This window comes from Callorhinus ursinus, unplaced genomic scaffold (genome assembly GCF_003265705.2).
Source record: "Callorhinus ursinus isolate GAN/ISIS: 27379988/994484 unplaced genomic scaffold, GSC_fseal_2.0 scaffold82, whole genome shotgun sequence".
NCBI lineage: Eukaryota > Metazoa > Chordata > Mammalia > Carnivora > Otariidae > Callorhinus > Callorhinus ursinus.
This window is the reverse complement of record NW_027397144.1, coordinates 641,892-669,372: the sequence shown is the minus strand read 5'-3', so window position 1 is coordinate 669,372 and position 27,481 is coordinate 641,892. Positions and strand designations below refer to the sequence as shown.

Sequence of the window (27,481 nt, the reverse complement as noted above, 5' to 3'; positions counted from 1 at the left end):
GAAGACCAACCTTGATTTCTTCAGCTTTACAACGAAAATGATAATTTCCTCCTCACAGCGGCTGGCGTACAGCAAGCTCTCAATAAGTGAGCTTTACAGTTATTAGTACATTTTTACTTTATCTAAAAGGTAAACGGAATACGCCTCTGCTCAGCCCGAGTACCAGCGCCCAGCAGCTCCCACAGCCGGCACCTCCACCTCCGTCCGCAGGGGGCGCTGTGGGCCCTGCTGCTGGGCTGCTCTAGGCGGCGGCACAGGAAGTCTCATCCTCCCCTCACTTCCGGTCTCTGGCCCGGGCTTGTGCTGCGTGGAGAAGGGTCGGAAATGCCAACTGGAGATTTTGAGTGAGTCGGGGGTCGCGGAGCGATCCCTGGGAGGCGGTCTGGGGGTCCTTGGGGGAGTATCATGGGGCCTGGGTGCGAGCCTGCCCCTCTGCAAACTTGTCTTTGCAGTTCGAAGCCCAGCTGGGCCGACCAGGTGGAGGAGGAGGGCGAGGACGGTGAGCATACCGGGTCGTCCCAGGTCACCGCGGCCAGTCCCCAGGCCCGTCACTGCCGCCTGCTCCAACCCTGACACCGCCGTCCGACCCCGCATCCCCCTTCACGGCCACCCTCTGCCCGGCGCCATCCTCCCTCCGCGCCAGCCTATCTCCAGTTCCAGATCTCCGCTGGCCAGTCCCTCCTCCTCCCATGCCACCGCCCAGTCCTCACAGCTGCCCCGGGGAGGAAGTTGTAACAGCCTGCCTCCTGCCTTTATACTGGCGCCGGGTATCTTTATGGGCCGCCCATTGCTTTCATCCTTGGCACTGCTCGAGGTTACTACAGCTCGGCGTTCTGGCACGGCTATCCCAGGGCACTTCTTCGCCAGTCCCCCGCCCTTGGTCCCGCCTCCCTCGGCCGCTGGTGTGGGCATCATTCCAAAGGTCCCTTCATTTTAGCTTGGGAGCTCCCGCTCCTCCAGCTCGCCCTTCCTCCCCCCACTCTCTCTCGTAGACAAATGTGTCACCAGCGAGCTCCTCAAGGGGATCCCTCTGGCCACTGGCGACACCAGCCCAGAACCTGAGTTACTGCCGGGAGGTGAGTGACGACCTCTGCTCCATTCGGGGCTGCCTCTCCCCAGCGGCGTTCCCGCCTGGTCCCCGTTACCCAGGGCTCAGTTCCGTCACCTCTTCTCTCTCCCAGCTCCACTGCCGCCTCCCAAGGAGGTCATCAATGGAAACATCAAGACCGTGACAGAGTACAAGATAGATGAGGATGGCAAGAAGTTCAAGGTGAGGCTGGGGGAGGAGGTGGGTACCCTTGTGCTTGGGGGCACTTGGGCTGGGAGGGGATGGCATGTGGGTTGGTTGGTTGGCCCCAAGAGCCTTGAGATACAGGAAGGCCCAGCCTCTCCCCTCCCATCCACAGATTGTCCGCACCTTCAGAATTGAGACGCGGAAGGCCTCAAAGGCTGTCGCAAGGAGGAAGGTGAGACCCTTCTCCCCTTGTCTTGGGGGCTCTCCCAGGGCTGACCGGAGGAATTAGGAATCCTTTTTTTCTGTTACCTTTATTTTTAGAAGCGGCGTTTAAGTCTTTGTCCCTATTGTGTTGGGAGCACAGCTTAGGTCGAAGGGTTTTTGTGCTCTGTTGGGGATCCTGAAAAGTCCAGGCTGCAGAATCTAGGTGGGCTTAGATTCTTAACTCCTTTCAGCTTGTTTACCAGGAGGAACAGAGCCAAGCCCTCCTCCCCTCAGGTGGTCATAGCAGCTCCCATTTAACTGGGCTGTGCTTAGGAAGAAGCGATAGCCGTAAATGCATTTGGCACAATTTTCTGTGCACTTCCTCTGTGCCAGACCCCAATGCCAAGTGCTTTGCAGGAAGTGTTCTCTTATCTGATCCCTCTAGCTATCCTGGGAGATGGGGAGCATTTGTGGCCCCATTTTATAGGGGAGGAAGCTGAGGCCTAGGTTGTTTAACTAGCTCAAGGCCCTCACAGTCTGGGTGACCTCTGTGCACCCCTGGGCATCACTTACTTGTGGGAGCTGGCCCAGCTGCTTTCATGGGTCCCCCAGGAATGATTAACTGTGGGGCTTTCTCCCTGGGCCTTCGTTCTCTCTTTTGGAACTTGGAGCCAAGAGCCATCTCCGCTTCCTAAGCCAGCATGAAGCTAGGAGCTGGCACATGCTAGGAGTGGGACCCACTAGGAAACAGGAACTGTCATTGTCACTGCTATGGGGGCTTTTTGGGAGGGTGAAGAATATGGTTCAAGGCCCAGGCACCCTGAAGGGGGCTACTGTAGGTCTGGGGTGCCAATGGAGGGGGTCCCACTTGCCCTTACCTGTCCCCCATCCTGCCCTGAGCCCAGAACTGGAAGAAGTTTGGGAACTCAGAGTTTGACCCACCAGGGCCCAATGTGGCCACCACCACGGTCAGCGACGATGTGTCCATGACGTTCATCACTAGCAAAGAGGTGAGTGGGGCAACAGGGCAGGCCCGGTGGCCATGATGGTGGTGGCCAGGGTGTGGCAACCTCGCTCTGAGCTTCCGCTGACCGTCCACCCAGGATCTGAACTGCCAGGAAGAGGAGGACCCGATGAACAAGCTCAAGGGGCAGAAGATCGTGTCCTGCCGCATCTGCAAGGGCGACCACTGGACTACCCGCTGCCCCTACAAGGACACGCTGGGTCCCATGCAGAAGGAGTTGGCTGAGCAGTTGGGCCTGTCCACTGGCGAGAAGGAGAAGCTGCCTGGAGGTGCCCGGGCCTGGGATGTGGCTTGGCAGGCCATGGGAGGGTTGTGTGCACCTCTGGGAGAGACCTTGGTGTTCGCCTGCTGCGACTGGGGCTGTCCCCGTCAGGAAGTTGGCATCTCTCATGTCGGCACCAGTCCTGCAAGGCTGTGGCTGTGGCCTGGTTTGTGTGAGAGCGTGAGACCGGCCGGGTTGGTGCTATGACTGCCGGTAACGTCGCCCATTGTTCCTTGTTGGGGGCTGGCGGACTTTGCAAGCCTGTGTGTCTACACCGCGTGAACGTGAGACTTGCTAAGCTGTGATTCTGCTGCAGACTCTGTGACCAGATTTGAGCGTGTCATGTCATGTCTGCCACGGATGTGCCCACGGCCCTGTGCGGGGGGGTATGTGCGCGCACGTGTACAGCCTCAACGCGTCACTGCAGTCCACGTCCTTTGGTGTGATTTGCTCATAGCGGGTTGAGTCTGGACAGTTCTACGCCTGTGACTTGGCGCACAGCACACCTGTCCCTGCCATGTTCCTGTGTTGGGAAGCTGAGCGTTCTTCTAGACCTCAGCCCTGTGTCCCCTTGGATTGCACCAACCCGTGGGTTCTTGCTCTGACTTCCTGGATGTGACTTTTATGTCCCTGCAGCCAGTGGGCCTCAGAACCGCCAGAGGCCTGTGGCTTGGTAGATGGTGCCTGCGCTGGATCAGGGCTGGAGCTGCCAGCATCCCGGGGGCGGGGGTGGGGGAGGGTGGGATCTGTTCCTCGTCTGTGCCAGGGTGAGGCCTGACCCAACTGCTTTGGTCTCCAGAGCTGGAGCCGGTGCAGGCCGCGCAGAACAAGACGGGGAAGTATGTGCCGCCAAGCCTGCGCGATGGGGCCAGCCGCCGTGGGGAGTCCATGCAGCCCAACCGCAGAGGTGAGTGGCGGGCGGGCACTCCTCGGTCCCATGATTATCCTTCCTTCAGGGCCTGGTTAGGGCCGTTCTCTACAAGTTGCTGCTCCTTGCCTGTCTAGCCGATGACAATGCCACTATCCGTGTCACCAACCTGTCAGAGGACACTCGTGAGACTGACCTACAGGAGCTCTTCCGGCCTTTTGGCTCCATCTCTCGCATCTACTTGGCAAAGGACAAGACCACTGGCCAGTCCAAGGTGGGCTGGGGGTCATGGGGGTCGAGGAAGGGGTCACCTGTCCTGGTTGTGCCCTGAGGGCCCCTGACTCAACCCCCCACCCCCACCCCCCCAGGGCTTTGCCTTCATCAGCTTCCACCGCCGTGAGGATGCTGCACGAGCCATTGCTGGGGTGTCCGGCTTTGGATACGACCACCTCATCCTCAACGTCGAGTGGGCCAAGTAAGACCTCTGCCACACCCTTGCCTCCTCAGCCCTTTCCCAGCCACCACTCGGGTTGACTCTGGGCCCCACGTGGGTTTACTAGTCCCCAAGCCTGTTCTGAGGTACAGGTTATTTACTGTTTTTTTCCTTCTTGAGGAGGGGCTCACTGCTCCTCTGGCGCTCTCTGCCCTGCCTGCCCCTCCCCCACCCATCACGGAGGCCCCAGTTGTAGGTGGCACGGGGTCTCGGAATTCCCTTCGGGGCCTGGAGCCCTCACACTTGGCTATCCTCATCACCTGTCTGTCTCTCTCTAGGCCATCAACCAACTAAGCCAGTTGTCACCTTTGCTGCAGCTGCTCGGCCCCGGCCCCAGGACCTCATGGCCGTAGAAGGTAGCCCCCGAGAGCCGGGGGTTCTTGGCAATAAAAAGGCTCCAGTTGTTACAGGCTGTCTCGTTTATTCACCTGCTCTGTCGCTAGCAGGGCCAGTCCTCCCCAGGGTCAGTGCTGTAGGCAGAAATTCCTGCCACTATGGCTTGGGCACTCGCCGGTCCCCCAGTGGGTCTTTCCCTAGGGGAAGAAGCGGTGGTTCGGGGCCTGTTGGTGGCCCAGGGCCAGGGGTCTCCCGGGCTCGCAGCCCGCATTCTGCGGCTGGTCTCAGTGCCTCGTGAGGAGGTGGCGGCTCAAACCAGGTCAGGTCGTGGGCTCAGGGAGCTAGGGCCCCAAGGTTTGGGGAGTGGCTGTGACATTGAGGGGCAGGACTTGGCCAGAGCTCCCAGTGCCCTCCAGGGTGTGGCTCCCCCTGCAGCCGAGGCAGCTCTGGCGGCAGCATCCCAGGCTGGGTGTCACAGCCATGTAGAGCAGTGGGTGGATGCAGATGGCCACAGGCATGAGGCCCCGCATGACCTGGTGGCTCACGTAGGTCCTCTGGTCCAGTGCTGCCGTGGCCTCGGTCTCGTTGGCAAAGCCCGGGCAGCGGGCCCTCCAGCGCTGCCGGGCATACACGTTGAGCACCTGTGTGATGTGGTAGGGCACGTAGGAACTGGCGTAGAGGGCCAGGCCACTGGCCACCAGCACTGCCACGCGCAGCTTCTCGGCTGCCGTCATGCCGTGGCTGTGCAGCACGGCCCGCCCGAGGGCACCGTAGGCCACCAGGGTGAGCAGCAGGGGCAGGCCGCAGCCCAGGGCTGCCAGCACCAAGCTGTAGGCTCTGTAGGCCTCAAGGCGGCTATCATCCGCTGTCCCCAGGCACCTGGTGCAGGCCTCGGGGCTGGCCACCGTGCAGTTGTCTTGCTCCAGCGGCCGCCTCAGGCGGGAGAAGCTGAGCGTCGGCGCGGCCAGCAGGGCTGCAAGGGCCCAGCCGGCGGCGCTGATGGCCCAGGCGTGCTTGGGCTGCAAGCTGCTGCGGGTGAAGAAGGGGTGGACGATGCCCAGGTAGCGGTTTAGGCTGATGCAGGTGAGAAAGAAGACGCTGCCCAGCAGGTTGCAGGTGAAGAGGAAGCGCTCCAGGCAGCAGGCCAGCTCCCCGTACTGCCAGTTTTTGGGCGGGTAGAAGTAGGCGGCCAGTGGGAGCAGCGTCAGGGCATAGAGCAGGTCGCTGAGGGCCAGCTGGGCCGAGAACACCACAGCTGGGTGCCACGGGCGCTGCTCCCGCGTGCCAAAGCGGTAGAGGGCCAGGCCGTTGCTGGCCACAGCCACCAGGAACCCCACCACCAGCAGGGGCCACAGAAAGCCTTCCTGGAAGCCACTGAGGATGCGGTCAATGGCTGCCGAGAAGTTGGCTGGGCAAGACAGAGCACCTGTGGGCAGATGGGGTCACCAAGTGAGAACCGTCCCTCATCATGGCTCTGCCCGCCGAGCCTCTGCCCTGCGCCTGGTTACAGAAGCCCTCTGGGGGCACACTTTCTCCGTCCTTGGCGTGCCTGGGAGCCGGCACCAGCCACACTCTTTACAGAGGAAATCGGCCCAGAAAGGTCAGAAGCCCAGAGTCCTTTCATGTGATGGTGACTAAGTGTGCTGGGGGCCCTGAACCCTCAGGAAGTGGGGCGTTACTGCCTTCACAACACATGTGAACCAGCAGTGATGATAACCTGGAACCACCGGTTAGGGGTGGTTGGGGGAGGGGGAGGGAGTCCGGGGGGCCCCAACCCCTCGGCAGCCCTCCTCCAACACTGGATGGATCAGTGAGTCTCACTGCCACCAACTTCAGAATCTGGCACAGCCTTCCAGTTCCTGACCTCATCCCTACCTGTTCTTCCCACAGCCTCCCGGAGGGTGCCTGTGGACCCCTGAGGTCACCTTCCTCTGCTCAGCATCCTCATGGCTCCCTCCTCATTGGCAGGAAAAGGCAGTCCTCACTTCTCCCACCGAGGGGCCCAGGAGCGACCACTGCTCCCTTTCACCCACTTGCGCTCACCTCGGGCTCTCGGTGACTCACTCCCAACAGTTCTTCCCACAATGGCTTTCTAGCTCTTAAGGCACATTCCACCTCAGGGCCTTTGCATGGATTCTCTCTGCCTGAGTCACCAGCCCCCACTCATCTGGTGTTTAGCCCCAAGAGGCCCTTTCCGACCCCTCTAACGTTGCGACTGCACCCTGTTGCCTCCGATTTCTGCAAAGCCCATACTTCCATCTGACCGCTGTTTTTTTTTTTTTTTTTAAGATTTTATTTATTTATTTGACAGAGAGAGACACAGTGAGAAAGGGAGGACAAGCAGGGGGAGTGGGAGAGGGAGAAGCAGGCTTCCCGCGGAGCAGGGAGCCCGATGCGGGGCTCGATCCCAGGACCCTGGGACCATGACCTGAGCCGAAGGCAGACGCTTAACGACTGAGCCACCCAGGCGCCCCCATCTGACCGCTGTTAAGGAAAACCCCCAGGAGAACATCTGAGGGCAGGGAGTGCCCTGCCGCTGGCTTCCCAGGGCCCAGAACAAGGCCTGGGACTCAGCAGTGGGGAGGAAAGCAGAGAGCCAGAACGGATTCTCTTCCATGTACTAACTCCACCTCAACTGCGTGTAAACAGCCTGGTCTGGTCTGTCCAGCAGGCTCCGAGCCACCAGGCTCCGGGCCACCAGGCTCCAGGCAAAATGCACGCACCCCTCCCCCGCCCCAGGCTGCTTGCCCAGCCACACTTCTGCCTCCCCATCCCATCTCTGCTCTGGGAGGAAGTCTCTGTCCAGACGTGATTAACTCACTCCCCTCCACCTCCTAGGAACCAGCCGCCCCCACCCCGAGTCCTGGGCTGAGCTGCAGGGGCTAGGCCCCAGGACCTCTAGCTCAACCGATCCAGCGGCGTCTGCTCCTCACCTGAGGTGGTGGCGGCCATGGCCCGCATGCCCTGCTTCTGGGTCTGCTGCCCACGCTGTGCTAGTCCCCAGGCCCCGTGCTGCCAGCGTGGTGGCTGGCCCCTCCCTTCCCGCAGCTCCACCCTCCTCCCCTCAGCACCAGCAGCTCCACCCACAGCCAGTACGGGTCCCGCTTCCACCACCCCCTGGTTTCCTTCCTCTTCACACCCTGTCTTCCACAGCGGCCCAGTTACAGGCTTGCAAGTAAGCCTGGGGGTGGCTGGGGGCCGTGGAGGGTGGCAGGGAGGGGCCCCGCACGCCCAGAGACTTAATTCCCAGACACTCCTGGCCCCGAGGCTCTCTGGGCTTTATACACAGAACTCCACATCTGCCCATTACAAAGGCAGACTCAGACTTATGGGAAATCAGTCATTTACCACAGTGGAAAATTGGGAAAATGGCTCCTTTATGAAAGGAAACCCAGGGTTGCACCTGGAGGTCCAGGTAAAGTTTTGTGGGCCCCAATTTGGGGCATCCCATCTGGTGCTCCGGCTTGGCCTCACACCGCTTTCCTAGGTGGCCGTGCTTGGCCTCGCCTGCGGTCCCAGGCAGCTCCTCTGCGTCCCAGCTTGGCCTGGCCCTGCTGCGGCCTGCCCTTGGCCTTTGAAGGCCGGTAGTCGGTGCCTTGACCTGGCCTCTGCTCCCTTCCTTGCTGCTTCTTGCCTACAGGCCCAGCAGGCTGTCTTCGTTTGGCTGCCTTCGGGAACATGTCTGTGGAGAGAAGACGGTGTCCAGGCCACCAAGGCACAGGGACAAGCCCGAGGTGTCCAGCGGCACCAACCCCTGCCACGTACCCTCATCGGGCTCCTCTCCCACTGCCTGGCGGAAATACTCGGCTTCGTCGTCGTCCTCCCGCTGGCCAGCCCCCTCCGTCTCTGGGGGCACACCAGGGTCCTCAGCATCGCTATCCCCATCGGCCCCTGCCCGGGCCCGCTTCATGCCTGCCAGGCTCTTCTTCCTGGAAAGGGGTGGCAATGAGGGTGGGAGCCTGCACCCGGGACCCTGCCCCATCAGCACAGCCCACTACCACACACTTGTGGACCTCCCGCTGCTCCCGCTTGCGCTGGACATCCTGGGCCTGCCGGGCCTGCCTCTGGGCCTTGAGCCGCAGCTTCTCCTCCTTGGCTGCCAGGATGGCCTGCAGCTCCTCCTCTGTCTTGTGCACTGAGCAGGAAGAGACACGTCACCACGATCCAAGTGGGTTCCTAAGACCCACCTCTGAAGGCCTTGGACTCCCAGCCCCATGGCTCACCAGCCCCGTTCTCACCGAAACTGTGGAACAGCACGTTCCCCTCCCCCACACCCTCCTGGATTTTGATAAGCTGCAGCGTCAGCCGAGGCCCAATCTGGAGAGATAAGGGGGAAGAGTCAGTTCTTCATCAGGGCTGGGGGCTGCCAGAGGAAGTCACCTCTGCCACTGGGCCTGCCCTGGGGCTGGGCCTCACCTCAGTGAGCCTCACGGCGCTCTGCTGGGCCCGCATGTTGCCGCGGCCTGCCACAGCCTGGGGCAGCTCTGTAATGTTGTGCTCACCATCCGGCTCCGCCTCGCTCTCGGACAGCCCAGCGCCCCTGTGCAGAGGGCACACACCAAGGTGAGCAGGGGATCGCAGGCTCCTGAAACAGCTCCGGGGCCCCCAGGACTGCAGTGATCTCCCACCCAGTGCCCTCCTCACGTGGCCAACAGCTCACTGATGTCCTGCAGACGGCTCATGTTGGGGAACTTTTCCTGTAGAAGCTTCTTCATCCCACGACTTGCGCCCACAGGAACGACTTTGATACTACTGCAGGAGCCAGGATGTGAGAAGGGGCTTTAGGAGTCGAGATTGGAGGTCAGGTCTACCCGCCTACCCTTTCCACAGTGCGTCAGAGCGTTTACTTTGAGAATGAGCAATCACAGAGCCTCAGCTGGAGCACTGTCATCAGCCGCACGTGAAAGCCTGCCCTCCCCCACCCCCAAGGCCCAGTACTCACTAATGACGGAAATCTAGCTCCTGGGAGTCCGGATTGTAATTGATGAGAAGGCAGCGCTTGATGGTGTTTAGGTTGACCTGGGAGGGAGAGGCGGGGGGCACTGAACCATGTGAACCACCCACAGATTCCCTGTGTGCTGAAACCACACCAAGCCCAGGCCATGGCCATGCTCCAGAAATCTCCCAGCAAAGGGGTATGGGGTGCTCCTAGCAGTGCTAGCAGCTGTGGGGCCTGATGGACTGGCTGGGGTGCTGGCCTGAAATCCTGGTTCTGAGGCCCACTTAAGCTATCACACCGGAACCCCTGATGATCTAACAGCCTAATTTGAGACCTGCTGGTGTCAGGGATTAGGAGCTGGGGCTCTGGAACCAGACAAGTTAAAAAATCCAGTCCTGGGGCACCTGGGTGGCTCAGTTAAGCGTCTGTCTTTGGCTCAGGTCATGATCTCAGGGTCCTGGGATCGAGCCCCACATTGGGCTCCTGGCTCAGCAGGGAGTCTGCTTCTCCCTCTTCCTCTGCCCCTACTCTCTAATAAATAAATAAATCTCAAAAAAAAAAAAAAGGGCATTTCACTCTACTCCCTGTACCTAACCTCAGACTAGACTTCACCTCTCTTGACCTGTTCATCCGTAAAATGGGACTCACAACACCTACCATGCTGCTTAGACCAACACTCAATGCACACTCCAGAAATAAAGAACCATCAGCGTCCTTTTCATCTTCCAGAGAATAAGGCAGCTCATAAGGGAGCCTCTTACCCCAGTGTCACAGACACACGAGTGAGATTGGCGCTCAGGAGCTGCAGTGCTCAGCCTCAGTGCTGGGAGGTGAAGAGCGAGCAAACAACCCAGGGACCCATGTGTGCTACCTACTGAACTGTCCGCCCCATCCCCCCCATCATCTGCCATCACACCAGGCTCAGCTCACCTTGTGCACATTGATAGAGGGGAACAGGTTCTGGAACATGGTGGCCATGAGCTTCACGTGCATGCCATGGGGTCCGAAACTGTTCAGCACCAGGAGGGGTGGGTGGGCAAACTGCTGCTCGTGCATGCGGTGTCGGCGCAGGGAGGAGATGACATCACGCACTAACGTGTACTGCAGAACAGGATGAGTGTGCGCCACACGTGGCTGGCACCACCCCCAACCCATCCTCTACACAACATGGCCCTCCTATCACCTCCAATCCTTACCTTGTCGATCCGGAAGGTCAAGGTGGGGCCTCCTGGGAGGCGCATCAGCTTCTACAAGAAAAAAGGACTGGTGAGAGTTGAGGCGGGCATCCAGTTAGGGAGCAGGGAGTGAGAACCTCTGCTCCAACTCTTCAGAGCGTTTACTTTGAAGCCAGAATCATGGCAACTCAGAGGCATATGGGTTCATCATGAGAGTGGGCGGAGGAACAGGGCAGGGAGCAGAGGAGGGCTGTGCGTATTAACTCACAAAGTATATGTTAGTCTCGGTTTTACTCAAGATCAGGAAGTGTGTGACCCCAAGGGGCCCAGCCACTGCCACACAATCCTTCAGGGTGTTTTTCTTTCGTATCTGAGAATTGCAAGAACAAAATGGAAGGATCATAAATATCTCTTCTTGAGCAAAGACCGTAACCTAAGCTGTTATGTCCTTTCTTGCATTTAATTTTCCCGAAAAAGAGGAGAGAGGGGAGTGGAAGGCGCTTGACCTCTAGAACTAATCAGACTTGAATTTGTCCCTTGTTTACTGTGCATCGCCCAATCTGCGGAGGAGCCAACTGGGCCCGGCGACGTTAACTTTCTCCCTTCAGGCCTTTGAGAGAGGCCTAGTTTCCACCCTAGCTTTGCTAACCCGAGTCCCTTAACCACCAGCCTTAGGCATCCAGCCAAGCCCCCAGCTGACTGCGTTCATCCGCGAGCCCTCACTGCTGCCCCACGAATCCCTGAGAGGCAGGGACGATGCTCCCCATAAAGGTCCCTTTCTCCAGCCGAGCCACGCGCGGTTCCGCGGTTGAAGCCACCTCCGCAGCCGCGAGGACAGGGCCCATGGCTGATGGGAGGCGGGCTGGGTGATGCAGACCTGCAGGCGGGTGGCGGTCAGGGGCTCCATGACCCGACGCAGGTCCAGGCTGAGCTGCCGGACGCCGCGACCCGCGCGACCCCGCGCGAACACGAAGGAGTGCGGCTGCGCGGCGTAGGCCTCGAGGTTGCGCAGCTGCGCCTGGGCGCGCGCACGCTTCTGGTGCCGGGACTGCGGGGGCGAAAGGCGAGCGGTCAACGCCACGGCCGCCGGGCAGACCCCACCACCCCCGCCCGCCCCCCCAACCCCTCCCCGCGACACCGCGCCTCACCCGCCCAGACTGCCCCATGCCGCCGACTGCTCCAGCGGGACCCTTCTGCCTTGTGCTTCCGTCGCGGCGCCGCTTAGTTCCGGCGCCGGCGAGGTGACCACGTGAGGCGGCACCCGCGGTGACGTCACCAGACGGGCATGCGCACCAGGTAGAGGCAGGCGGAATCCACGGAGGGGTTGCTATGGAGACACCGGGTGCTTGTTTCTACGGAAACCGGGCGGGGCTAGCGTCTCAGGGAGGCAGCTCGGGCTTCGGAGAAGTGAACCGGGGGTTCGAATCCTACCTCGGCCTATTTACCCAGCTGAGCGAATTTGAGAGCCACTTTATCCACCCCAAGGCTCCCACAGGTATCCTAAAGTGAGGATGGTGATCATTTCTCTGACCCGCGAATTAAAAAGGATGATGTGTGCACAATGCTTGGGACACCAGCACCAGGCCCTTGGGGAACAACCAGAGAAATGGGTAGAGCGTGGCAGTTAGGTATGTGGGCCCCCAGCTCCTGAGGGCCAGCTGTCTGCCCCGGAGGCCCTGTCTGCAGCTGAGAGATGGAAAGTCCACATCACCTTCTGGAAACTTAGGGCAAGGCGGGCGCTTTGTGAATAACTCACCTCCTCCCGGTTTCCGCTCAAAGCCCCAGTCTTGGCCTCAGGCCTCTGGCTTCTTCCCCAGAACCTTGGGGTGGGGGAAGGGGACGCCCCCAACATCTCTCTCCCTGTCCCATTGGTTTCCTTCCCCCATATGCTTCCCCTCCCTCAGCTGTCTCCCCTCCCCCATTTGCTTCCCCTGTCTTGGTTCTCCTCCCCAATTCTTTCCCCTCTTCCCCCCCTCTGTCTTTCCCTCCCCATCCCTGTCTTCTTCCTATCTCTGTCTCCCTCTGCCCCAGCTTTGTCTCTGCCATCAATTGTCTCTCATCGCCTTCAAGTTTTGATCTCTCCTGTCTCTGTCTCTGTCCCCATTTCTCTCTTCTCATCCCTTTTCCCGACTCCCCCTGTCTCTGTCCATCTCCCCCATGACTCTCCCCTCCTCTGTGTCTTGGACTCTCTCCCCCTTCTGTCAGTCCCTCTCTATGACTTATGAGGTTTCTTCTCTGCTGCCAATGGAAGAAGCTGGAGGGGGCTGCGGGTGGGGGGCCAAGGGGCCCAGTGTCGGGGCGGAGGGGACCGAGCCCAGGCCTGGAGCCCAGCCTGGCAGCCTCTCTCAGATCTGGGACGACCATTTCCTCTTTCAGCCCGGGAGTCCACTCGGGTTACGGTAGGAACTGGGTGAAGGAGACTGCTCCCTGAGAGTGTGTCTGCAGGTCGGTGAGGCCTTTATGCAGGTGGGAGACCCTAGTCCAGGCTCTGGGGGCCTCTGCGTGAGTCTCTTTGTACCTCTGAGAAATGACTGCATGGTTACTTCCGCCTGTTTTTGTCCCTGCATGATTTGGCCTGAGGATGTGACGCTGTGTGTTGGAGACAAATGGGAACATGTGCACTGTGGTGGGCAGGTGGGCGGGTGCCAGGGGCTCACTGTACACCTAGTTAGCACCTCTGTGCTTGCCAGTGTGAGACCCCGTGTGCCTGGGTGTGTATGTGTCTGACACGCAGAACAGATGTACTCCACCCACAGGGTATTTTCCTTTAAGTCGCGGTTGTGTGTGTGTGTGTAGCCATATTTTGAACACACATTTGCTGCCGGAATCTGTGCTGTGTTTCCAGTTGTGTCTTTGTATGTGCCGGTGCCAGGCAAATCCGCAGACACACACACAGACTAGTCTCTCGGGGCCTGCAGCCTCCCACGCTCTGTGCTCTGCTGTGGGGGGAACGTCCGGAGCGCTGACCTGTGTTATCAGGCTCTAGTGGCCTGGGCAGGGGGATCTGGCAATTCTGTCTCAGTTCTCATGCGGGAAATGCTAAATATTTACAGTTGGAGCTCCTGGACTCAGCACACAGCTCTAGTCCCAGGCTCTGGGGGCACAGGGGTGGTTACCAAGCCTCCTCCCTCTGGCTCTCCCCCCGGCCTCTCCCCATACTCACTTAGAAGCTTCTGCTGGACCCTAAGCTCTTCCTGGGACTTCTTGTGCCTGCTTCGAGCCTTGCCAGACTCAGGGTCTTGGTCCTGAGAGGTGAGAGGGCAGGAGGGCAGGAGGGCAGGGGGAGGCTGATTTTGTCTGTTTGGAGATCTGGGCTTCCCCAGGCCTCCTTCTTACCCCAGGTTGAGATCCTGGAAGGCAGGGGATGTTGCACATATACAATGTGGCTCCAAGGGGTGTGGTCCATCCCTGTTGTGGGGGGCCTAGTGTCTTCAAGGAGGGGGCAAGGAGAGCTCCTGCTTGGTGTGGGAGTATGAGAGTGCTCATGCCTTTCTCCAGCTCAGACTCCTCTGGGGTTCCCACCTCACTCAGGGTAAAACCCAGGTCCTCTGGAGGCCCACGAAGCCCTGCCCATTTTGCTCGGTTCCCTCCTCGCCCTCACCTCCTCCTGCTCTCCCCCTTGCTCACTCTGTTCTAGTCTTATAGGCCTCCCTGGTGTTCCTTGGGCACATCAAGCAAGGTCCTAGCTCAGGGCCTTTGCATTTGCTGTTCCCTCTGCCTGGAATGCTCTTACCCTCCTTTCTTCAAGTCTTTGCTCAAGTGTCATCTTCTTAGTAAGTCCTGACCCGTCTGTTTAAAATGGCCCCTCATCCCGACTCCCACCCCCTTCCTCACTTGAGTGTTCTCCTAAACACTTATCACCCTCTGAACTACCCACCAGCTGCTTTCCCCACCTGAATGTTGGCTCCATGAGGGCAGGGATTTTTTTGTCTGTGTCAGTCATGGCTGTGTCCCCATTGCCTGGAACAGCTCTTGGCACACAACAGGCACTAAAGGAGTGCTTGCTGAATGTGTGAACAGGCAATGTGTGTGACAAGGAAGACCCCGGGGTACCCCTGTGTGGCCACCCAGGATGTCTGGCTTTGGACATAGTGGAACTTGGGGCCTATGGGGGTGATGTGTGGACACGTGAGACCTGTTCTGAGTGTGGGCAAGTGCATGTGAGAGGCATGTATGTCTTTGCCTGAGAGGCTGCAGGTGGACGAAGCCCAAGAATGAAGGCAATGGGGGCCAGGGGTAGGTGGCCTCAGTACATGCCCTCAAGTGAAGATTCTTGTAGGAGCTCACCTATGTGAGCTGAGAACACTTGGGAGGGTGTAGCCGACCTGGGGCATGTAGGTGTTGAGGGGTGTGTGAGTGGCACCAGGCACTGAACAAAACCCAGACTCAGTCTCTGAAAAACTGATGTTTTGGTGGAGGAATTCAGATAATAAACAATGGCAAACAAATGAGGCAATTTCAGAGTGACAAATGCTAAAATGAAAATGTTTGGATTGTGATAGGGAGTGCCCAGGAGGAGCAACACTAAATGGGGTTGTCAGAGAGGGCTTCTGAAGAGGGGACATGTGAGCTAAGACCTGAATAAGGAGAGAGGGGGAGCCACGTTAAAAATCTGGGAAGAATGTTCTCGGGTGAGGAAACAAGTGCAAAGGACCTGAGGCAGGACGGTCCCTGGTGAGTTTGAGGAGCAGCAAGGAGGTCAGTGTGCCTGGGACAGAATGAGTGAGCGGGAGGGAGAAGAAGGCAGGGAGGGGACGGGAAGCGGGTGCAGGGCCTTGTGGGGCACAGGAAAACTTGGGGTTTTGCTCTGAGTGCGCTGGGGGCCATGAGGGGTTCTAGGAAAGGGAGAGACATGGCTTGACTCTGGCAGCTGTGCGATAAACAGACCAGAGGTTGATGACGGACAACTGGAGGCCTGGGGGGCAGCTGCTGTAAAGAAATCCAGATGGTGTCTTGAGCTGGGATCATGTTGGTGGATGATGACTGTGAGGGATATGGAGAAATTCAGGGTCTAAACAGAAGGGCTGACAGGCCTGGCTGATAGGTTGGCTCTGCTGTGAAAAGAGACAGGGATGATTCCGGGGTTTTGGTCTGAGGACGTGGGAGATGGGGTGTCTGCTACTCGACTGAGTTAGTGAGACTTACCTCTCACCCCACCTCACTTGTTCCCACCCATTCTCCCTCTGCTTCTGCTCCAGCCTCCCAGAAACACCTTTAATACACCAGGAACCGGCTAGCCTCAGGGCCTTTGCATTTGCTGTTCCCCCTGGCAGGGATGCTCTTCATCCTCAGACATCCTCATGACTTCCTCCCTCACCTTCTTCAGGTGTTTGTTCAAATGTCACCTCCTCCAGGACGTCTTCCCTCCTTTGAAATTGCAGGGGCCTGGGTCCCCACATCCCTCCGCTGTTTTACTGCTATCTCAGCACCGTCTAATACACTCTATTAACCCCTATAGTTTATTTACTTTTATTTTGCCCATCAGGGCAGGAATTTTTGTGTTTTGTTCCCTCCTGTATTCCCTAGAACTGAGGCTGGCACCCAGCAAGCACTCAGTGAACGTTTGTTTAATGAATGCACGACATGCTGTCCCGCAGGGCGCCTGAAACTCAATGGATAGGCCAGGGTGGGATCCCATTTGGGCACTTCCAGATTGGGCGGCGGAGGGGCTCGGGGGGGGGGGGCGGGGAGCCGAGCCTGTGTCGACCTGGAGCAACGCAGGTTCGGCCCAGCCTGAGAGCTGGGGGCCCAGGCTAGCCTCCCGGGGCTCCCCTCCTTCCCGTTCGTCCTCTGCCTGCAGGTCGGCCATGTCGGCGCCTCCGCTGCGCACGCTGCAGCTGCTGCTCCTGCTGGGTGCCACGTGGGCGCGGGCGGGCGCCCCTCGCTGCACCTACACTTTCGTGCTGCCCCAGCAGAAGTTCACGGGCGCCGTGTGCTGGAGCGGGCCGTCTGCCGCGCGCCCGGCCGCGGAGGCCGTGAACGCCAGCGAGGTGGCGGCGCTGCGCATGCGCGTGGGCCGCCACGAGGAGCTGCTGCGCGAACTTCAGCGGCTGGCGGCGGCCGACGGCGCCGTGGCGGGAGAGGTGCGCGCGCTGCGCAAAGAGAGCCGCGGCCTGAGCGCGCGCCTGGGGCAGTTGCGCGCGCAGCTGCAGCACGAGGCGGGGCCGGGGGCGGGGCCAGGCCCGGGGGCGGAGCCCGCTGCGCTGCTGGCGCTGCTTGGGGAGCGCGTGCTCAACGTGTCAGCGGAGGCGCAGCGAGCCGCCTCCCGCTTCCACCAGCTGGATGTCAAGTTCCGGGAGCTGGCGCAGCTGGTCACCCAGCAGAGTGGCCTCATCGCCCGCCTGGAGCGCCTGTGCCCGGGGGGCACGGGCGGGCAGCAGCAGGTAACCTCTAAGCTCGCCGGGAATCGTAGTCACTTCCTGTGTGCAGCGTTTGTAAGACGGGGCTCCTGCGACCCCACGCGCGATCTCTGATCCGCAGTTTTGAAATCCGAAAAACTCCAAAACCCAGATTCCTACCTCTCCTCCCACAGCTCTTTGGGTCAGAACGCGACTGGTGGCTACCTAAAATCTTTACTTACCCACTTAATATAAATATTCGCAGAGCCTGTAATCAAGCATATTATTATGTAGAGACCAAAGACCCATGTTATGGGGGTGTTATGCGATATAAATATCTGCCCTGTGTTACTCTTTCTAACTGCTGCCATATTATCCTTAATTCTGGAACATGGCTGACCCTAATTTTGAATAAGATTGTTGCCCTGTGACAACCCACACCTTACAGGGCTGTTGGGAAGATTCTAATACTCATTGTTGGAGGCACTCTCATTATCCCTACTCTACAGAAAAGAAGCGTCAGAGGCACAGATCAGTTCAGCTGTGAACACCAGAGTGGGAATTTAGGCCCAGTTCTGCTCTCGGCAGCTAGAGTTAGGCTTTGGGGAGTATCAGTTATAGGGCTGGGACATGCTCCTGCCTGATCTCCCACCCATCTGGGTGTCGGGAAGAGTTAGGGGTCCAGTGTCTTTTCAGCTGAAGGCTAGTGCAATCACATCTGAGTCTCTTGGTCACCCCAGATCCTGCCACCACCCCTGGTGCCTGTGGTTCCTGTCAGTCTGGTGGGTGGCGTTAATGACACCAGCAGGAGGCTAGACCCAGCTCCAGAGCCCCAGAGGGACCAGACCCTGAGACAGCAGGGGCCTTTGGCCTCCCCCATGCCTGCAGGGCACCCTGCTGTCCCCACCAAGCCAACAGGTAGGATGACAGCAGGGCTGTTGCGGGTGTGAGGCGCTAGGGGCTTCCCAGTGCGTGTGGACAGAGGGAAATAGCCAGGATTTTAATGGCAGATTTCTCTCATGGTAAGGAGACGGGGGGAAATGATGCTTTTATCCTGGTGATGGAACAAGGAGCTATGGCTCTCATTCTTATAAAGACCAGAATTCTTACTGGGGTATGAAAATGGGAAAGGAAGTACTTTTCCTTTGATGAGGGGCCAGGGAGTTTAGGACTGCTTATTGGTGAGCATTTAAGCTAGTTCAGAGTATCATGTTCAGGATTTCTGTTCTGGTGAGATTGTAGAGCCAGGATTTAAGTACCCCAGGCTCCATATTTGCTGTAGTGAGAAAAGAATGAACTAGAATCTTAACTCAGGGAAGGAAGTGGATATTGGGGCTCTTATTTTGGTCAGGGAATGGGAGAGGCAGGACTGCTATTCAGGTGAGGGGATGAGATGAGAATCAGGACTCTTCTGAGTAAGGGGTTGGTTGGTCCAGGCTGTGCTTTCCCCCTACCTCTGTACCCACAGGTCCATGGCAGGACTGTGCAGAGGCCCACCAGGCGGGCCATAGGCAGAGCGGCGTGTATGAGCTGCGACTGGGCCGGCACATAGGGTCAGTGTGGTGTGAGCAACAGCTGGAGGGTGGAGGCTGGACTGTGATCCAGAGGCGGCAAGACGGCTCTGTGAACTTCTTCACCACCTGGCAGCACTACAAGGTGGGCGTGGATGGGTGGGGCAAGGCCGGGCAGAGGGTGGGGGACCTGCTTCTGACCTGACTTCCCTGTCCTGCCAGGTGGGCTTCGGGCAGCCTGATGGGGAATACTGGCTGGGCCTGGAACCTGTGCATCAGCTGACCAGCCGTGGGGACCACGAGTTACTGGTGCTCCTGGAGGACTGGGGAGGGCGTGGGGCACGTGCCCGTTATGATGGTTTCTCCTTGGAGCCTGAGAGCGACCACTATCGCCTTCGGCTTGGCCAGTACCACGGAGATGCTGGAGACTCTCTTTCCTGGCACAATGACAAGCCTTTCAGCACCGTGGATAGGGACCGAGACTCGTATTCTGGTAAGGAGAACTTTTATTCTGGTAGGGAGTGGGGACAGGGAGGTGGGACTCCTAGGGAGGGAAGGAAAAGAATGAAAAGGAGCCGGGTGAAACGTCCCTCTGGTGAGGATCAGGGTAAGCAAGAGAAGAGAGGAGAGGACTTTTATTCTGGTGAGGGGATGGAGAGCCTAGATTCCTAATAAGAGTGAAGATTTCTGGGGCGCCTGGGTGGCTCAGTTGGTTAAAAGACTGCCTTTGGCTCAGGTCATGATCCTGGAGTCCCGGGATCGAGTCCCGCATCGAGTCCCGCATCGAGTCCCGCATCGAGTCCCGCATCGGGCTCCCTGCTTGGCAGGGAGTCTGCTTCTCCCTCTGGCCGCCCCCCCCATGTGCTTTCTCTCTTTCTCTCTCTCAAATAAATAAAATCTTTAAAAAAAAAAAAAAAAAGGTCAAGATTCCTGTTCTGGTAAAAGGCAGTGTGTGAGAACTAGGAGTCTTATTATTCTTTTTTTTTTTTTAAGATTTTATTTATTTTTTGACAGAGGGAACACAAGCAGGGGGAGTGGGAGAGGGAGAAGCAGGCTTCCCGCGGAGCAGGGAGCCCGATGCGGGGCTCGATCCCAGAACCCCGGGATCATGACCTGAGCTGAAGGCAGACGCTTAACGACTGAGCCACCCAGGTGCCCCTAGGAGTCGTCTTATTCTAGAAAGGAAGTAGGTAACATTCCCCTCCCTCCCAATAAAGGTAGAGCTCCTGGTTTTCAGAAAGGGTGGGAAAGATGTACTTTGGTAGGATGATAAGGAATTAAAGCTATTACTCTAAAAAAGAAAACGGGGCCAGGGTTCTTACTCTGGAGAGAGGGAGGATCCAGGTTATATTCAGTAAGAGTGAGAAGGGCCAGGGGATGCCTGACAAAAGCCTTGCACTAGTGAGGTAGTGGTAGAGGCTTTTATTTTGGTGACAGGATATGGGTTTTCTCTCCCCTCAGGTAACTGTGCCTTGTACCAGCGGGGAGGCTGGTGGTACCACGCCTGTGCCCACTCGAACCTCAACGGCGTGTGGCACCGCGGTGGCCATTACCGCAGCCGCTACCAAGATGGTGTCTACTGGGCTGAGTTTCGTGGCGGGGCTTACTCTCTCAAGAAGGCCGCCATGCTGATCCGGCCCCTGAGGCTGTGACTATCCGTCCATCTATCCCTCAGGTCCCAGGGGACATTTGTCAGCAGGAGCCCAAGTTGTCCTGGCCACACTTGCTTTGTGACTTAGCGGGGGCCACATCCCACAGTCTGTCCTGTTGTGGATCTGCTCCCCTGAAAACGGGACCCAGGAATCCCCCCTGCTGGTTTCTTAGACCCAAATGGCTCCAGAAGGGCGTTTAGATCGCAGTTTGAGCTCATATTTTATAACAACACAGAATCTCCACAGAGCGTGTCTGGTTTGCCTCTTCCCCCGTCAGGGGTCACTCCCTGTGCCCACCCCCCTCCTCCTCCTCTTCTTCCTCCAATTCCTCCTTTAGGTCCTCCAGGATGAGGTTGTCCAGGTCTTCCAGGAGGCCCCCCTGGCTCAGGCAGGTGGCCACAGTGGAGCCACTGCTGATGTGGGGGTTGCTGGGGTGCAGGACTTGGGGCAGGTGGTTCTGCTTTCGGCTCTTGGGGTGTGCGCAGGACGTCCCAGGCATGTGGGGCTCTGGGGAGGGAGAGGTTCTGAGGCTACGGAGCTTGAGGCCACCTAAGACTCTGGGGGCAAAGGGGCTGCAGCCACAGGGTGTTCTGGAGAGGGGAGGGGCCTGGGCCAGAGCTACAGGAAACTCAGAGATGAAAAGTCACAGGTGTTGAAGCCATGACAGACCCAGGGACATGGGCAACGCCTGAAACTACAGGACGTAAAACAGGAACCGAGAAGAGACCACGGGGCAGGGGCCGAGGCCATGGAACATTGGGGTGAAACCACTGAGCCTCAGGGGCAAGACCACAGAATATGGCTGATGGATATTTAGGTGGGTATTAGGAGGGGCAAGGTCTTGGGTGGCCTGGTGTTGGGAGGCCACGGAGACTGGGGGCGGCCATAGAAGATGCGAAAGGAGGGGCTGATGCCATGGGATGAGCTAAGTGGCTCTGGGGACCGAGGCCTTAGGAGGCACGTGGGAGAAGCCGGCAGGGACCTTGGTACAGAAGGCCCCAGAGGCGGAAGTCCCAAGAGTCAAGCTCAAGTAGACTGCCCCAAATTGGGGGGCGGTCATGGGGGACATGCCAGGCCCTCACCTCGCCGGTTGTAGCAATCGGCAGCCGAGCAGGAGTGGGTGTGAGTGCTGCGGCGGTCGGTGTCCCGGTCCCAGCGTGGAGGGAGGATCCGTGTTGGATACACAGGGAAGCCGCACCCGTAGCAGGGGGATGAGGACCCCATCTGTGCCCAGCCCCTGGGGGGCGGGCAGGGCCGTGAGGGTCCAAAGGTAAGGCCTGGGCCAGGGTGGGGCCAGGGCAGGGCGGGGCGGGGCGGGGCAGGGGTCAGCACCCTCACCGGAAGTTGTGCCGACACCTCGGGCAGTGGAACTCAGCCACACCCCACATCTTGTCACATGGCACGGGCTCATAGCGCTTTCGGCATTTCCTGCAGCGGGACACCTGGGTGTGTAGAATGGGGAGCAGGCTTGCTGTCAGAGGGGCGCCCCAGGAGCTCGAATACTGGCCGCAGTGGGAAGAGGTACCCCCCGGAAATTGGCAAATACTACAAATCTGGGGTTCTCGCACCACCTCCCTGCACTAGCTGGGCTACTAAGCATTTGCCAGAAGCACACCACTGATCAGGGGGTTCCAAATCCAGACCTGGGATTGTGGTTTTGGGGTCAGGTTTGATTTCTGGGGCAGCTGTCAAACTGTGGAGTCAGAGGTCGGGCTCTGGGGATAAGGGTGGAGCTGGAGGGTCAGATGGATGGGGTCCCAGATGGAGACTGAGCTCTGAGACTACAGGCCAGGGGTTGGGCTCTTGGGGGTTGATATTCTCAGGTCAGAGGTGCGGATACTGAAGAGGGGGGGTCAGGTTATCACCTCCTTCCTCTGGGGTACGCGCCGCCACCAGACATGGTCACAGGAGGAACAGGCAAATTGCCGATCCACGGCGGGAATGAGGTCTTCCTGGGCGCGCTGGAACATGCGGAGGTTGGCTTCTGTCAGGGGCAGGAGGGAGGTCGCCACATCCTGCACGATGGGGACAAGAGGGTGGTCACACCTCCTCCACGAACATAAACACGTCAGCCTCTTCCCTCTACATACATGTCTCCTCTGCTCATCCATGGACGCCCTCCACTTTCCCCCATGGATGCCCTCCTCACTCCACCTGCCCCTATCCCATACCTTGGACTCACCTGGATGTCCTGGTCCTGCTTCATATCCTCTGGCGGGTCCTGGGTGGAGACATCAGGGGCAGAAACTGGGGATGCCGCTCACACCTCTTCTTACCGTTATTCGTTGGGGCGGGGCTCCTGGACGAGGAGGCTGGGTCCTGGCCCCATTTGAGTAGGGAGTCCCTAACTCAGGAGCAGCTTATGGAGGGCAAGGTGCATGACCTCAGTTATCCTCACAGTCGTCTTGAGTGGGGGTACACCTATTATCCCCACTGCTCGGATAAACAGGCTCTGAGCAGGGAGTGGGGTTGCCTGCGATCACCCTGAGTGAGCATGGCCGAACAGGCCTGGACCCCATGCTTCCCTTCCTGCTGGTAAATGCCACACACTTGGTGGCATTGTGACGGGTCGCCTCTTTGAGTCCATGCTGCTTTAGGCTAAGTGCTTGGGCTCTGGATTCAGATAGATGCAGGTTCCAATCCGAACCACTCCCCCTGCATCCCTAATGAGGGGTATCTCAGAGCGGCACCACGGTTGAAACCCCAGCTGCTGCTTCACTCTTCATCTCAGTTCCCTTGTGTGTAAAACGGACATGATAAGTAATAGGACCTGTCTCAGTGGATCAGCATGGGGATGAAATTCAAGGAAACCCTACTGCAAGGGGAGGGCTCGCTTTCCTATTATTTTTTTCTTTATTTTAAGTAGGCTCCACACTTGATATGGGGCTTGAACTCATGACCCTGAGAAAGAGTCGCATGCTCCCCCCCAACTAAGCCAGCCAGGCGCCCCTCCCATATTTATCATACCCTTTACATGTGTAAACGTAAAGGATACAACACATACCTTATATTCTTTAACAACTACAGGGTGGGGGGTTGCTTTCAGGCAGGTGAAATCCATAGTGCGCTGGCCACCAAAGTCATTTAAGGGGTAAAGTAGCCATGTTGTACCTGTGCCTCAAAGCCTTTCATTCATTCATTCATCACATGAGCTCCCTCCCCCTCTCTCCTCCCCCATTTCCCGTTTATCCTAGCCTGTTTGCGTGTTCCTTTGCTCACTCTGTTCCCTCTTCCAGGAAGACCCTTCCCAACCCTCTCCTCCCCCCTACCCCTTCCCTGGATTACTTCTCAGCCTTAAAGAGTTGGCACCACCCCTTCCAGGAAGGCTTTCCTGACCTCTCAGGGTCCTCTATAAGGACACTAATCCTGATTTGTTTCACTGCCTAGTTTCATGTCTCTCTCTCCCACTTAATATCACCCACAAGTAACGACCAGTGCCTACAGTTTGCAGTCTCCCTGGTCGGACACATGACTGAAAGGTGAGTAAGTCAATGTGGATCATGAATTGGGGATTGGTGGTGCATAGAAGGGGCTCATCATGGATCTGCCAGGTCCCTTCTGTTCCCCCTCCCCAGCTACCCCATCCTTTGACGGGGGGGGGGCGGGGGGGCGAGGCAGTTTACCTGGGCATCCAGGTCATTACTCAGTTCCTGTCCATCTTGCTGCTTTACCCCTGGTGGCAAGAGTAAGTGTAAGTACAAGGTCCTTGAAGGATCTTGTGGGAGTTTCAGGGTCCCCCAGAGCCCCTGTATAGACCCTCCTCAGGAGATGATCTCAGCGTCTCTTCCTACCCTCAACGCAGACCACACCTCCTCTGCGCGCTTCCCGCTCTCAACCCCTACCAGGGCCGGGACCCCAGCCGGCTCACCGTACACGATAGAGCGCCCCACTCCCGTGTGGTCGCTGCCAAATTTCCTCATCAGAGTCCCCGCCTTCTTGGAGGATACCTTCCCATGAAACTTCTCCCGGAGGCGCCGGACGCTTTTCTCCAGCTTGGGTGGGCAAAGGAGGGTTCCGATCGGGTAAGGAGGGGAGCGACTGCCCCTCCTCCATCTCCAGGCATCCTTCTCCCAACCTGAACTTGACCCTTGGTTTTGGCCTCCCCCCCATCCCTCTACGGCATTTCCTGGAAAAAGCCAAAGTCCCCACAGGGCATTGGGGGAGGGAGCGGACAGGGGCGAGCGTCCTAGGCTAAGGGAAGAGGCCGGCCGGTAACCCCTGGCCTCTGACCCTTGACCCTGCAGCCCCCGCTTTTCCTCGAGGAGGCTGCATCTCAGTCTGGGAGATGTGGCGGTCATTCTCCTTCGGGGGGGCGGGGGCGAGTGCCAGCCAGGGGGACGGTCTGGGCTTCGGATGGGGTCCCCAGAAACTGCGAAGCCCCCTCCGCGCCCCCGGCCCCTCCCCGGCGCCTCTCGCGAGCCCCCCGGCCCAGCCGTAGCCATCTCCTACCTCCACACCTTCTTGAGACATGGTGGCGGCGGCGCAGGTTCCCGCGAGGGTCCGCACTGCGCGCTCGGAGCCCCCCTTACCTGGGCGCGCCCGCGGGTCCAGCAGCCGCGCAGGGCAGGGGGCGGGGCCTCCGGCGGCCCCGCCCTTCCTTCCCGGCCCCCTCTTTCGCTTTCGATTGCCGGGGGTGACGGGTGGACGGGGCGCTCTGGCTCCGCCCGGGCTCCGCCTCTGCTCTGGCGCCCCAGACCCGGGCGGGCGCCAGGGGTCTGCACCCTGCGGCGGAGCGCGCGGACCTCGGGCGGTGGAGGCGGCGCGGCCTCTGCAGTCGGTCACATGTCCCCACGCTGCGCGGGGTCCGCGTCTTCACGTCCCTCGTGGGGGCGGGGCCGCATCGGAAGGCCGCCGCGAATCTCCGTGTCCCTCTCAGCTCGCGCTCCCCCACTTCATCGCTCTCCCTCCTCCCCTCCCTCAGGAAATGGGCACAAATTAGGACCTGGGCCCCCTGCTCGCTCTGAGTCTCTTACGCGACTGTGTCGCCTTTCTCAACCTCAGTTTACTCCTCTGTAAAATGGGGATGATACAGTGGCTACATCTTGGTTATGTGTGTCTGCCCGGATTCGAGACCTGGGGTAGAGCACGTACTAGCACCTGGCATGGGGTAGGCTAACTAGTCACTGGGCCAACCTACTGCGTGCCACAGCCAAAGGAGCAGGTAGTTGGGCGAAGGGGAAGATGCTTGTTAAAAAATAGAAGTTACTGGTCCCTAGCAGTCTGGCAGCAGCCTGTAGTCTAGGGGTTCCTGGGAATCTGCACTGTAAATCGGAAGGTTGAGAATCCTCTTGGCTAGCACAATTTTTTATATTTTTTCTAAAGTAGGCTCCACACCCAAGGTGGGGCTTGAACTCGTGACCCTGAGATCCAGAGTCACATGCTCCGCCCACTGAGCCAGCCATGGGCCCCTATTACATAAAGATATTCTTTAACAAACACACCAAAAAATGGAGATTAAAAAATATAGGTGTTCTAATATTTTCTATTTGACCTCCAGAACTTTGTCTGTGGGTCAGTGCACCTCCTCTGGAGCCTATTAGTGAATATAAACGGTTCACAGTTCTTCCTGACTTAATGTGGAATTTCAAGCAGGGAGGGGTGTGGGTAGGCGGCATAGAGTACCTGGGATTTTATCCTGAAGGAAGTGGGGAGGTGTGGAGGGGCTCTCTTGTTATACATATATACAGTATATATAAGATATGGTATATAATTACTACTTACCCAGTGGAGAGGGAGGTTGCTGCCAGGGTGGGTGGCAAGCAGGCAGGAAACAGGTGGGAGACCCATCCACCTCCAACATGAACAAGATCTTCTAGCTTCTCTTTTTTTTTTTTTTTTTTTTGAGAGAGAGAGAGAGAGAGAGAGAGGTAGGGGGCGGGGGGTGGTGGTGGTGAGCAGAGGGAGAGGGAGAGAGAGAATCTTAAGCAAGTTCCCTGCCCAGCATGAGTCCGACGCAGGGCTCGATCTCACAATCCCGAGATCATGTCCTGAGAGGAAACCAAGAGTTGGGACGCTTAACTGACTGAGCCACCCGGGCGCCCCCAGATCTGCTAGATTCTCATAATAATGGACATCATATCGAGCTCTTACTCTGCACTAGGCACTGTTCCAGGCACAGAGCATCAAACTGTCTCGTATAGTTTTTGTGCATCAGGAATTTAGAAATGATTTTGCTGGACTTTCTGGCCCAGGGTTTCTCATAAATATTGTAGTCAAGATCTTGGCCAGGTCTGCAGTCTCCTGAATGTTTGACGGGGGCTGGAGGGTCCATTCGACATGGCTGGCTGGCAGGTGCTGGTTGTCGGTGGGACAGCCCAATTCTTCCCTCCCTGGGCTGCTTGAGTATACCCCCAACTTGGCAGCTGGCCTCTCCAGGGCAGGGGATCCAATAAGAGAAGAAAAGCCAGGTGGGAGTTGCATCTTCTACGACCTAGCATCACACAGCATCACTTCTACTGCCACCTTTTGTACGTTAAAATCGAGTCACTAGATCCGGCTAGTGTTCTGGAGAGGGGAAGCAAGACCCCTCCTTCTGCTGCCTGCCATCCTCCCATCTCCTGCTGGAGCCTCGCATTGGCTGCACCAGAAGGCAGGGAGAGCAAGGGAGCCAGCCATGCTGTTAGCCTCTCAGGGCAGTTGATTCGGAAGGACAAACAGAAGATATAACCAGAGTATTGAATTTTGGCAATTGTGGATGGACAGAGAAACAAACATTTCCAGCGATCACGTGGGGGTGCTGCCTACCCACCAGCAGTTTTCGGAGCTTTGTGGCCATCTTGGCTTGTTTGTGCGGTAGTAGGAGCATTACTGCATTTTATCTTCTGTCTTTATAGAAAGGTGTGGATGGGGAGAAAATGGATGTGCTGATAACAGTGATAAGAAGTAGCCCCTGGGCTTCAGGGTCGTCCAGTCAGTTAAGCGTCCCACTCTTGACTTTGGCTCAGTTTGCTGAGATAAAGGCCCAAGGCAGGCTCTGCGCCCAGCGGGAAGTCTGCTTGATATTCTCTCTCTCCTTCTCCCTCTGCCCCTCCCCTCAGTCTCTCTCTCAAATAAATAATCTTAAAAAGAAAAAAGAAATGTAGCCTCTGACATGTTGGTATAATTGAGTCAAAGACAGCCCTTACTGATCCATCCATTTGATGTAGTTTTGGAATGTTGATGAGGTTCGGTGGGGTGAGGTCTGGAGCCAATGGCCAAGAAAGAATTCTTGAGACATCTTTGGTGCAAAATGTGGTTTTATTAAACACAGGAACAGGACCTGTGGGCAGAAAGAGCGGCATTGGAAGGTGAGGAGCAAATGATGATATACTGTGGGGATGAGGGCGGTAAGGACAAAGGGAGGTGTCCAAAAGGACTTTCATATGCTAAAGAAGATCCTCAGGATCCTGGAGGCCATGTTATTATCAAGCTAAGTCTGTTTTTTCCTCTGGCAAAGCATTAACATT

The 27,481-nt window shown here is 58.0% G+C and overlaps 4 protein-coding genes and 2 non-coding genes across 8 annotated transcripts; 2 read left to right on the top strand and 4 right to left on the bottom strand.

The window, feature by feature from the left end:
* Nucleotides 1-217: 217 nt before the first annotated feature.
* EIF3G (eukaryotic translation initiation factor 3 subunit G) lies at nucleotides 218-4,492 on the top strand. The gene is made up of 11 exons (XM_025863124.2): nucleotides 218-344; nucleotides 453-499; nucleotides 993-1,076; nucleotides 1,182-1,270; nucleotides 1,407-1,466; nucleotides 2,344-2,448; nucleotides 2,542-2,731; nucleotides 3,524-3,631; nucleotides 3,730-3,866; nucleotides 3,961-4,067; nucleotides 4,364-4,492. Exons 1-11 carry the CDS (start codon nucleotides 325-327, stop codon nucleotides 4,377-4,379), a joined length of 963 nt encoding a protein of 320 aa, XP_025718909.1. The 5' UTR covers nucleotides 218-324; the 3' UTR covers nucleotides 4,380-4,492.
* On the bottom strand, nucleotides 4,487-11,803 carry P2RY11 (purinergic receptor P2Y11). Of its 2 annotated transcripts, XM_025863123.2 has the most exons (13): nucleotides 11,684-11,803; nucleotides 11,413-11,583; nucleotides 10,804-10,905; nucleotides 10,557-10,607; nucleotides 10,291-10,461; nucleotides 9,364-9,440; nucleotides 9,066-9,173; nucleotides 8,838-8,961; nucleotides 8,660-8,738; nucleotides 8,427-8,556; nucleotides 8,187-8,350; nucleotides 8,023-8,103; nucleotides 4,487-5,847 (listed from the first exon to the last, which is right to left on the bottom strand). In XM_025863123.2, the coding sequence occupies exons 1-13, from the start codon at nucleotides 11,699-11,701 to the stop codon at nucleotides 4,763-4,765; spliced, it is 2,361 nt and encodes a 786-aa protein (XP_025718908.1). In that variant the 5' UTR covers nucleotides 11,702-11,803; the 3' UTR covers nucleotides 4,487-4,762. The 2 variants fall into 2 exon arrangements, with proteins under 2 accessions (XP_025718908.1, XP_025718907.1); XM_025863122.2 differs by lacking the exons at nucleotides 8,023-8,103; nucleotides 8,187-8,350; nucleotides 8,427-8,556; ... (7 more) ...; nucleotides 11,413-11,583; nucleotides 11,684-11,803 and adding an exon at nucleotides 7,355-7,695.
* On the bottom strand, nucleotides 9,246-9,325 carry LOC112816701 (small nucleolar RNA U105B). The gene has a single exon (XR_003206206.1). It is a non-coding gene; the product is annotated as a small nucleolar RNA U105B (small nucleolar RNA).
* Nucleotides 10,672-10,758, bottom strand: LOC112816707 (small nucleolar RNA SNORD105). The gene has a single exon (XR_003206210.1). It is a non-coding gene; the product is annotated as a small nucleolar RNA SNORD105 (small nucleolar RNA).
* ANGPTL6 (angiopoietin like 6) lies at nucleotides 11,706-20,281 on the top strand. Of its 2 annotated transcripts, none has more exons than XM_073887680.1 (6): nucleotides 11,706-11,831; nucleotides 16,336-16,918; nucleotides 17,614-17,791; nucleotides 18,342-18,529; nucleotides 18,607-18,877; nucleotides 19,846-20,281. In XM_073887680.1, exons 1-6 carry the CDS (start codon nucleotides 11,821-11,823, stop codon nucleotides 20,034-20,036), a joined length of 1,422 nt encoding a protein of 473 aa, XP_073743781.1. In that variant the 5' UTR covers nucleotides 11,706-11,820; the 3' UTR covers nucleotides 20,037-20,281. The 2 variants fall into 2 exon arrangements, with proteins under 2 accessions (XP_073743781.1, XP_025719003.1); XM_025863218.2 differs by lacking the exon at nucleotides 11,706-11,831 and adding an exon at nucleotides 13,590-13,787.
* On the bottom strand, nucleotides 19,792-24,746 carry SHFL (shiftless antiviral inhibitor of ribosomal frameshifting). The gene is made up of 8 exons (XM_025863219.2): nucleotides 24,486-24,746; nucleotides 23,905-24,028; nucleotides 23,660-23,709; nucleotides 22,219-22,257; nucleotides 21,902-22,051; nucleotides 21,375-21,478; nucleotides 21,119-21,273; nucleotides 19,792-20,543 (listed from the first exon to the last, which is right to left on the bottom strand). Exons 1-8 carry the CDS (start codon nucleotides 24,504-24,506, stop codon nucleotides 20,317-20,319), a joined length of 870 nt encoding a protein of 289 aa, XP_025719004.1. The 5' UTR covers nucleotides 24,507-24,746; the 3' UTR covers nucleotides 19,792-20,316.
* Nucleotides 24,747-27,481: the final 2,735 nt, after the last annotated feature.

Bases quoted from the DNA above. Each gene is read 5' to 3' on its own strand.
- EIF3G (XM_025863124.2), top strand. From the start codon at position 325: ATGCCAACTGGAGATTTTGA. The intron at 500-992 runs GTGAGCATACCG...TCTCTCTCGTAG, and splicing joins GGAGGAGGAGGGCGAGGACG to ACAAATGTGTCACCAGCGAG. The intron at 2,449-2,541 runs GTGAGTGGGGCA...CCGTCCACCCAG, and splicing joins CGTTCATCACTAGCAAAGAG to GATCTGAACTGCCAGGAAGA.
- P2RY11 (XM_025863123.2), bottom strand. The intron at 10,608-10,803 runs GTGAGTTAATAC...TTTTTCTTGTAG, and splicing joins CCGAGACTAACATATACTTT to AAGCTGATGCGCCTCCCAGG. The intron at 8,104-8,186 runs GTACGTGGCAGG...TTCTCTCCACAG, and splicing joins GGGAGAGGAGCCCGATGAGG to ACATGTTCCCGAAGGCAGCC.
- ANGPTL6 (XM_073887680.1), top strand. The intron at 16,919-17,613 runs GTAACCTCTAAG...TGGTCACCCCAG, and splicing joins GCACGGGCGGGCAGCAGCAG to ATCCTGCCACCACCCCTGGT. The intron at 18,878-19,845 runs GTAAGGAGAACT...CTCTCCCCTCAG, and splicing joins GGACCGAGACTCGTATTCTG to GTAACTGTGCCTTGTACCAG.
- SHFL (XM_025863219.2), bottom strand. From the start codon at position 24,506: ATGTCTCAAGAAGGTGTGGAG. The intron at 22,258-23,659 runs GTAAACTGCCTC...GTCTCCACCCAG, and splicing joins GTAATGACCTGGATGCCCAG to GACCCGCCAGAGGATATGAA. The intron at 22,052-22,218 runs GTGAGTCCAAGG...CCCATCGTGCAG, and splicing joins AGCAGGACCAGGACATCCAG to GATGTGGCGACCTCCCTCCT.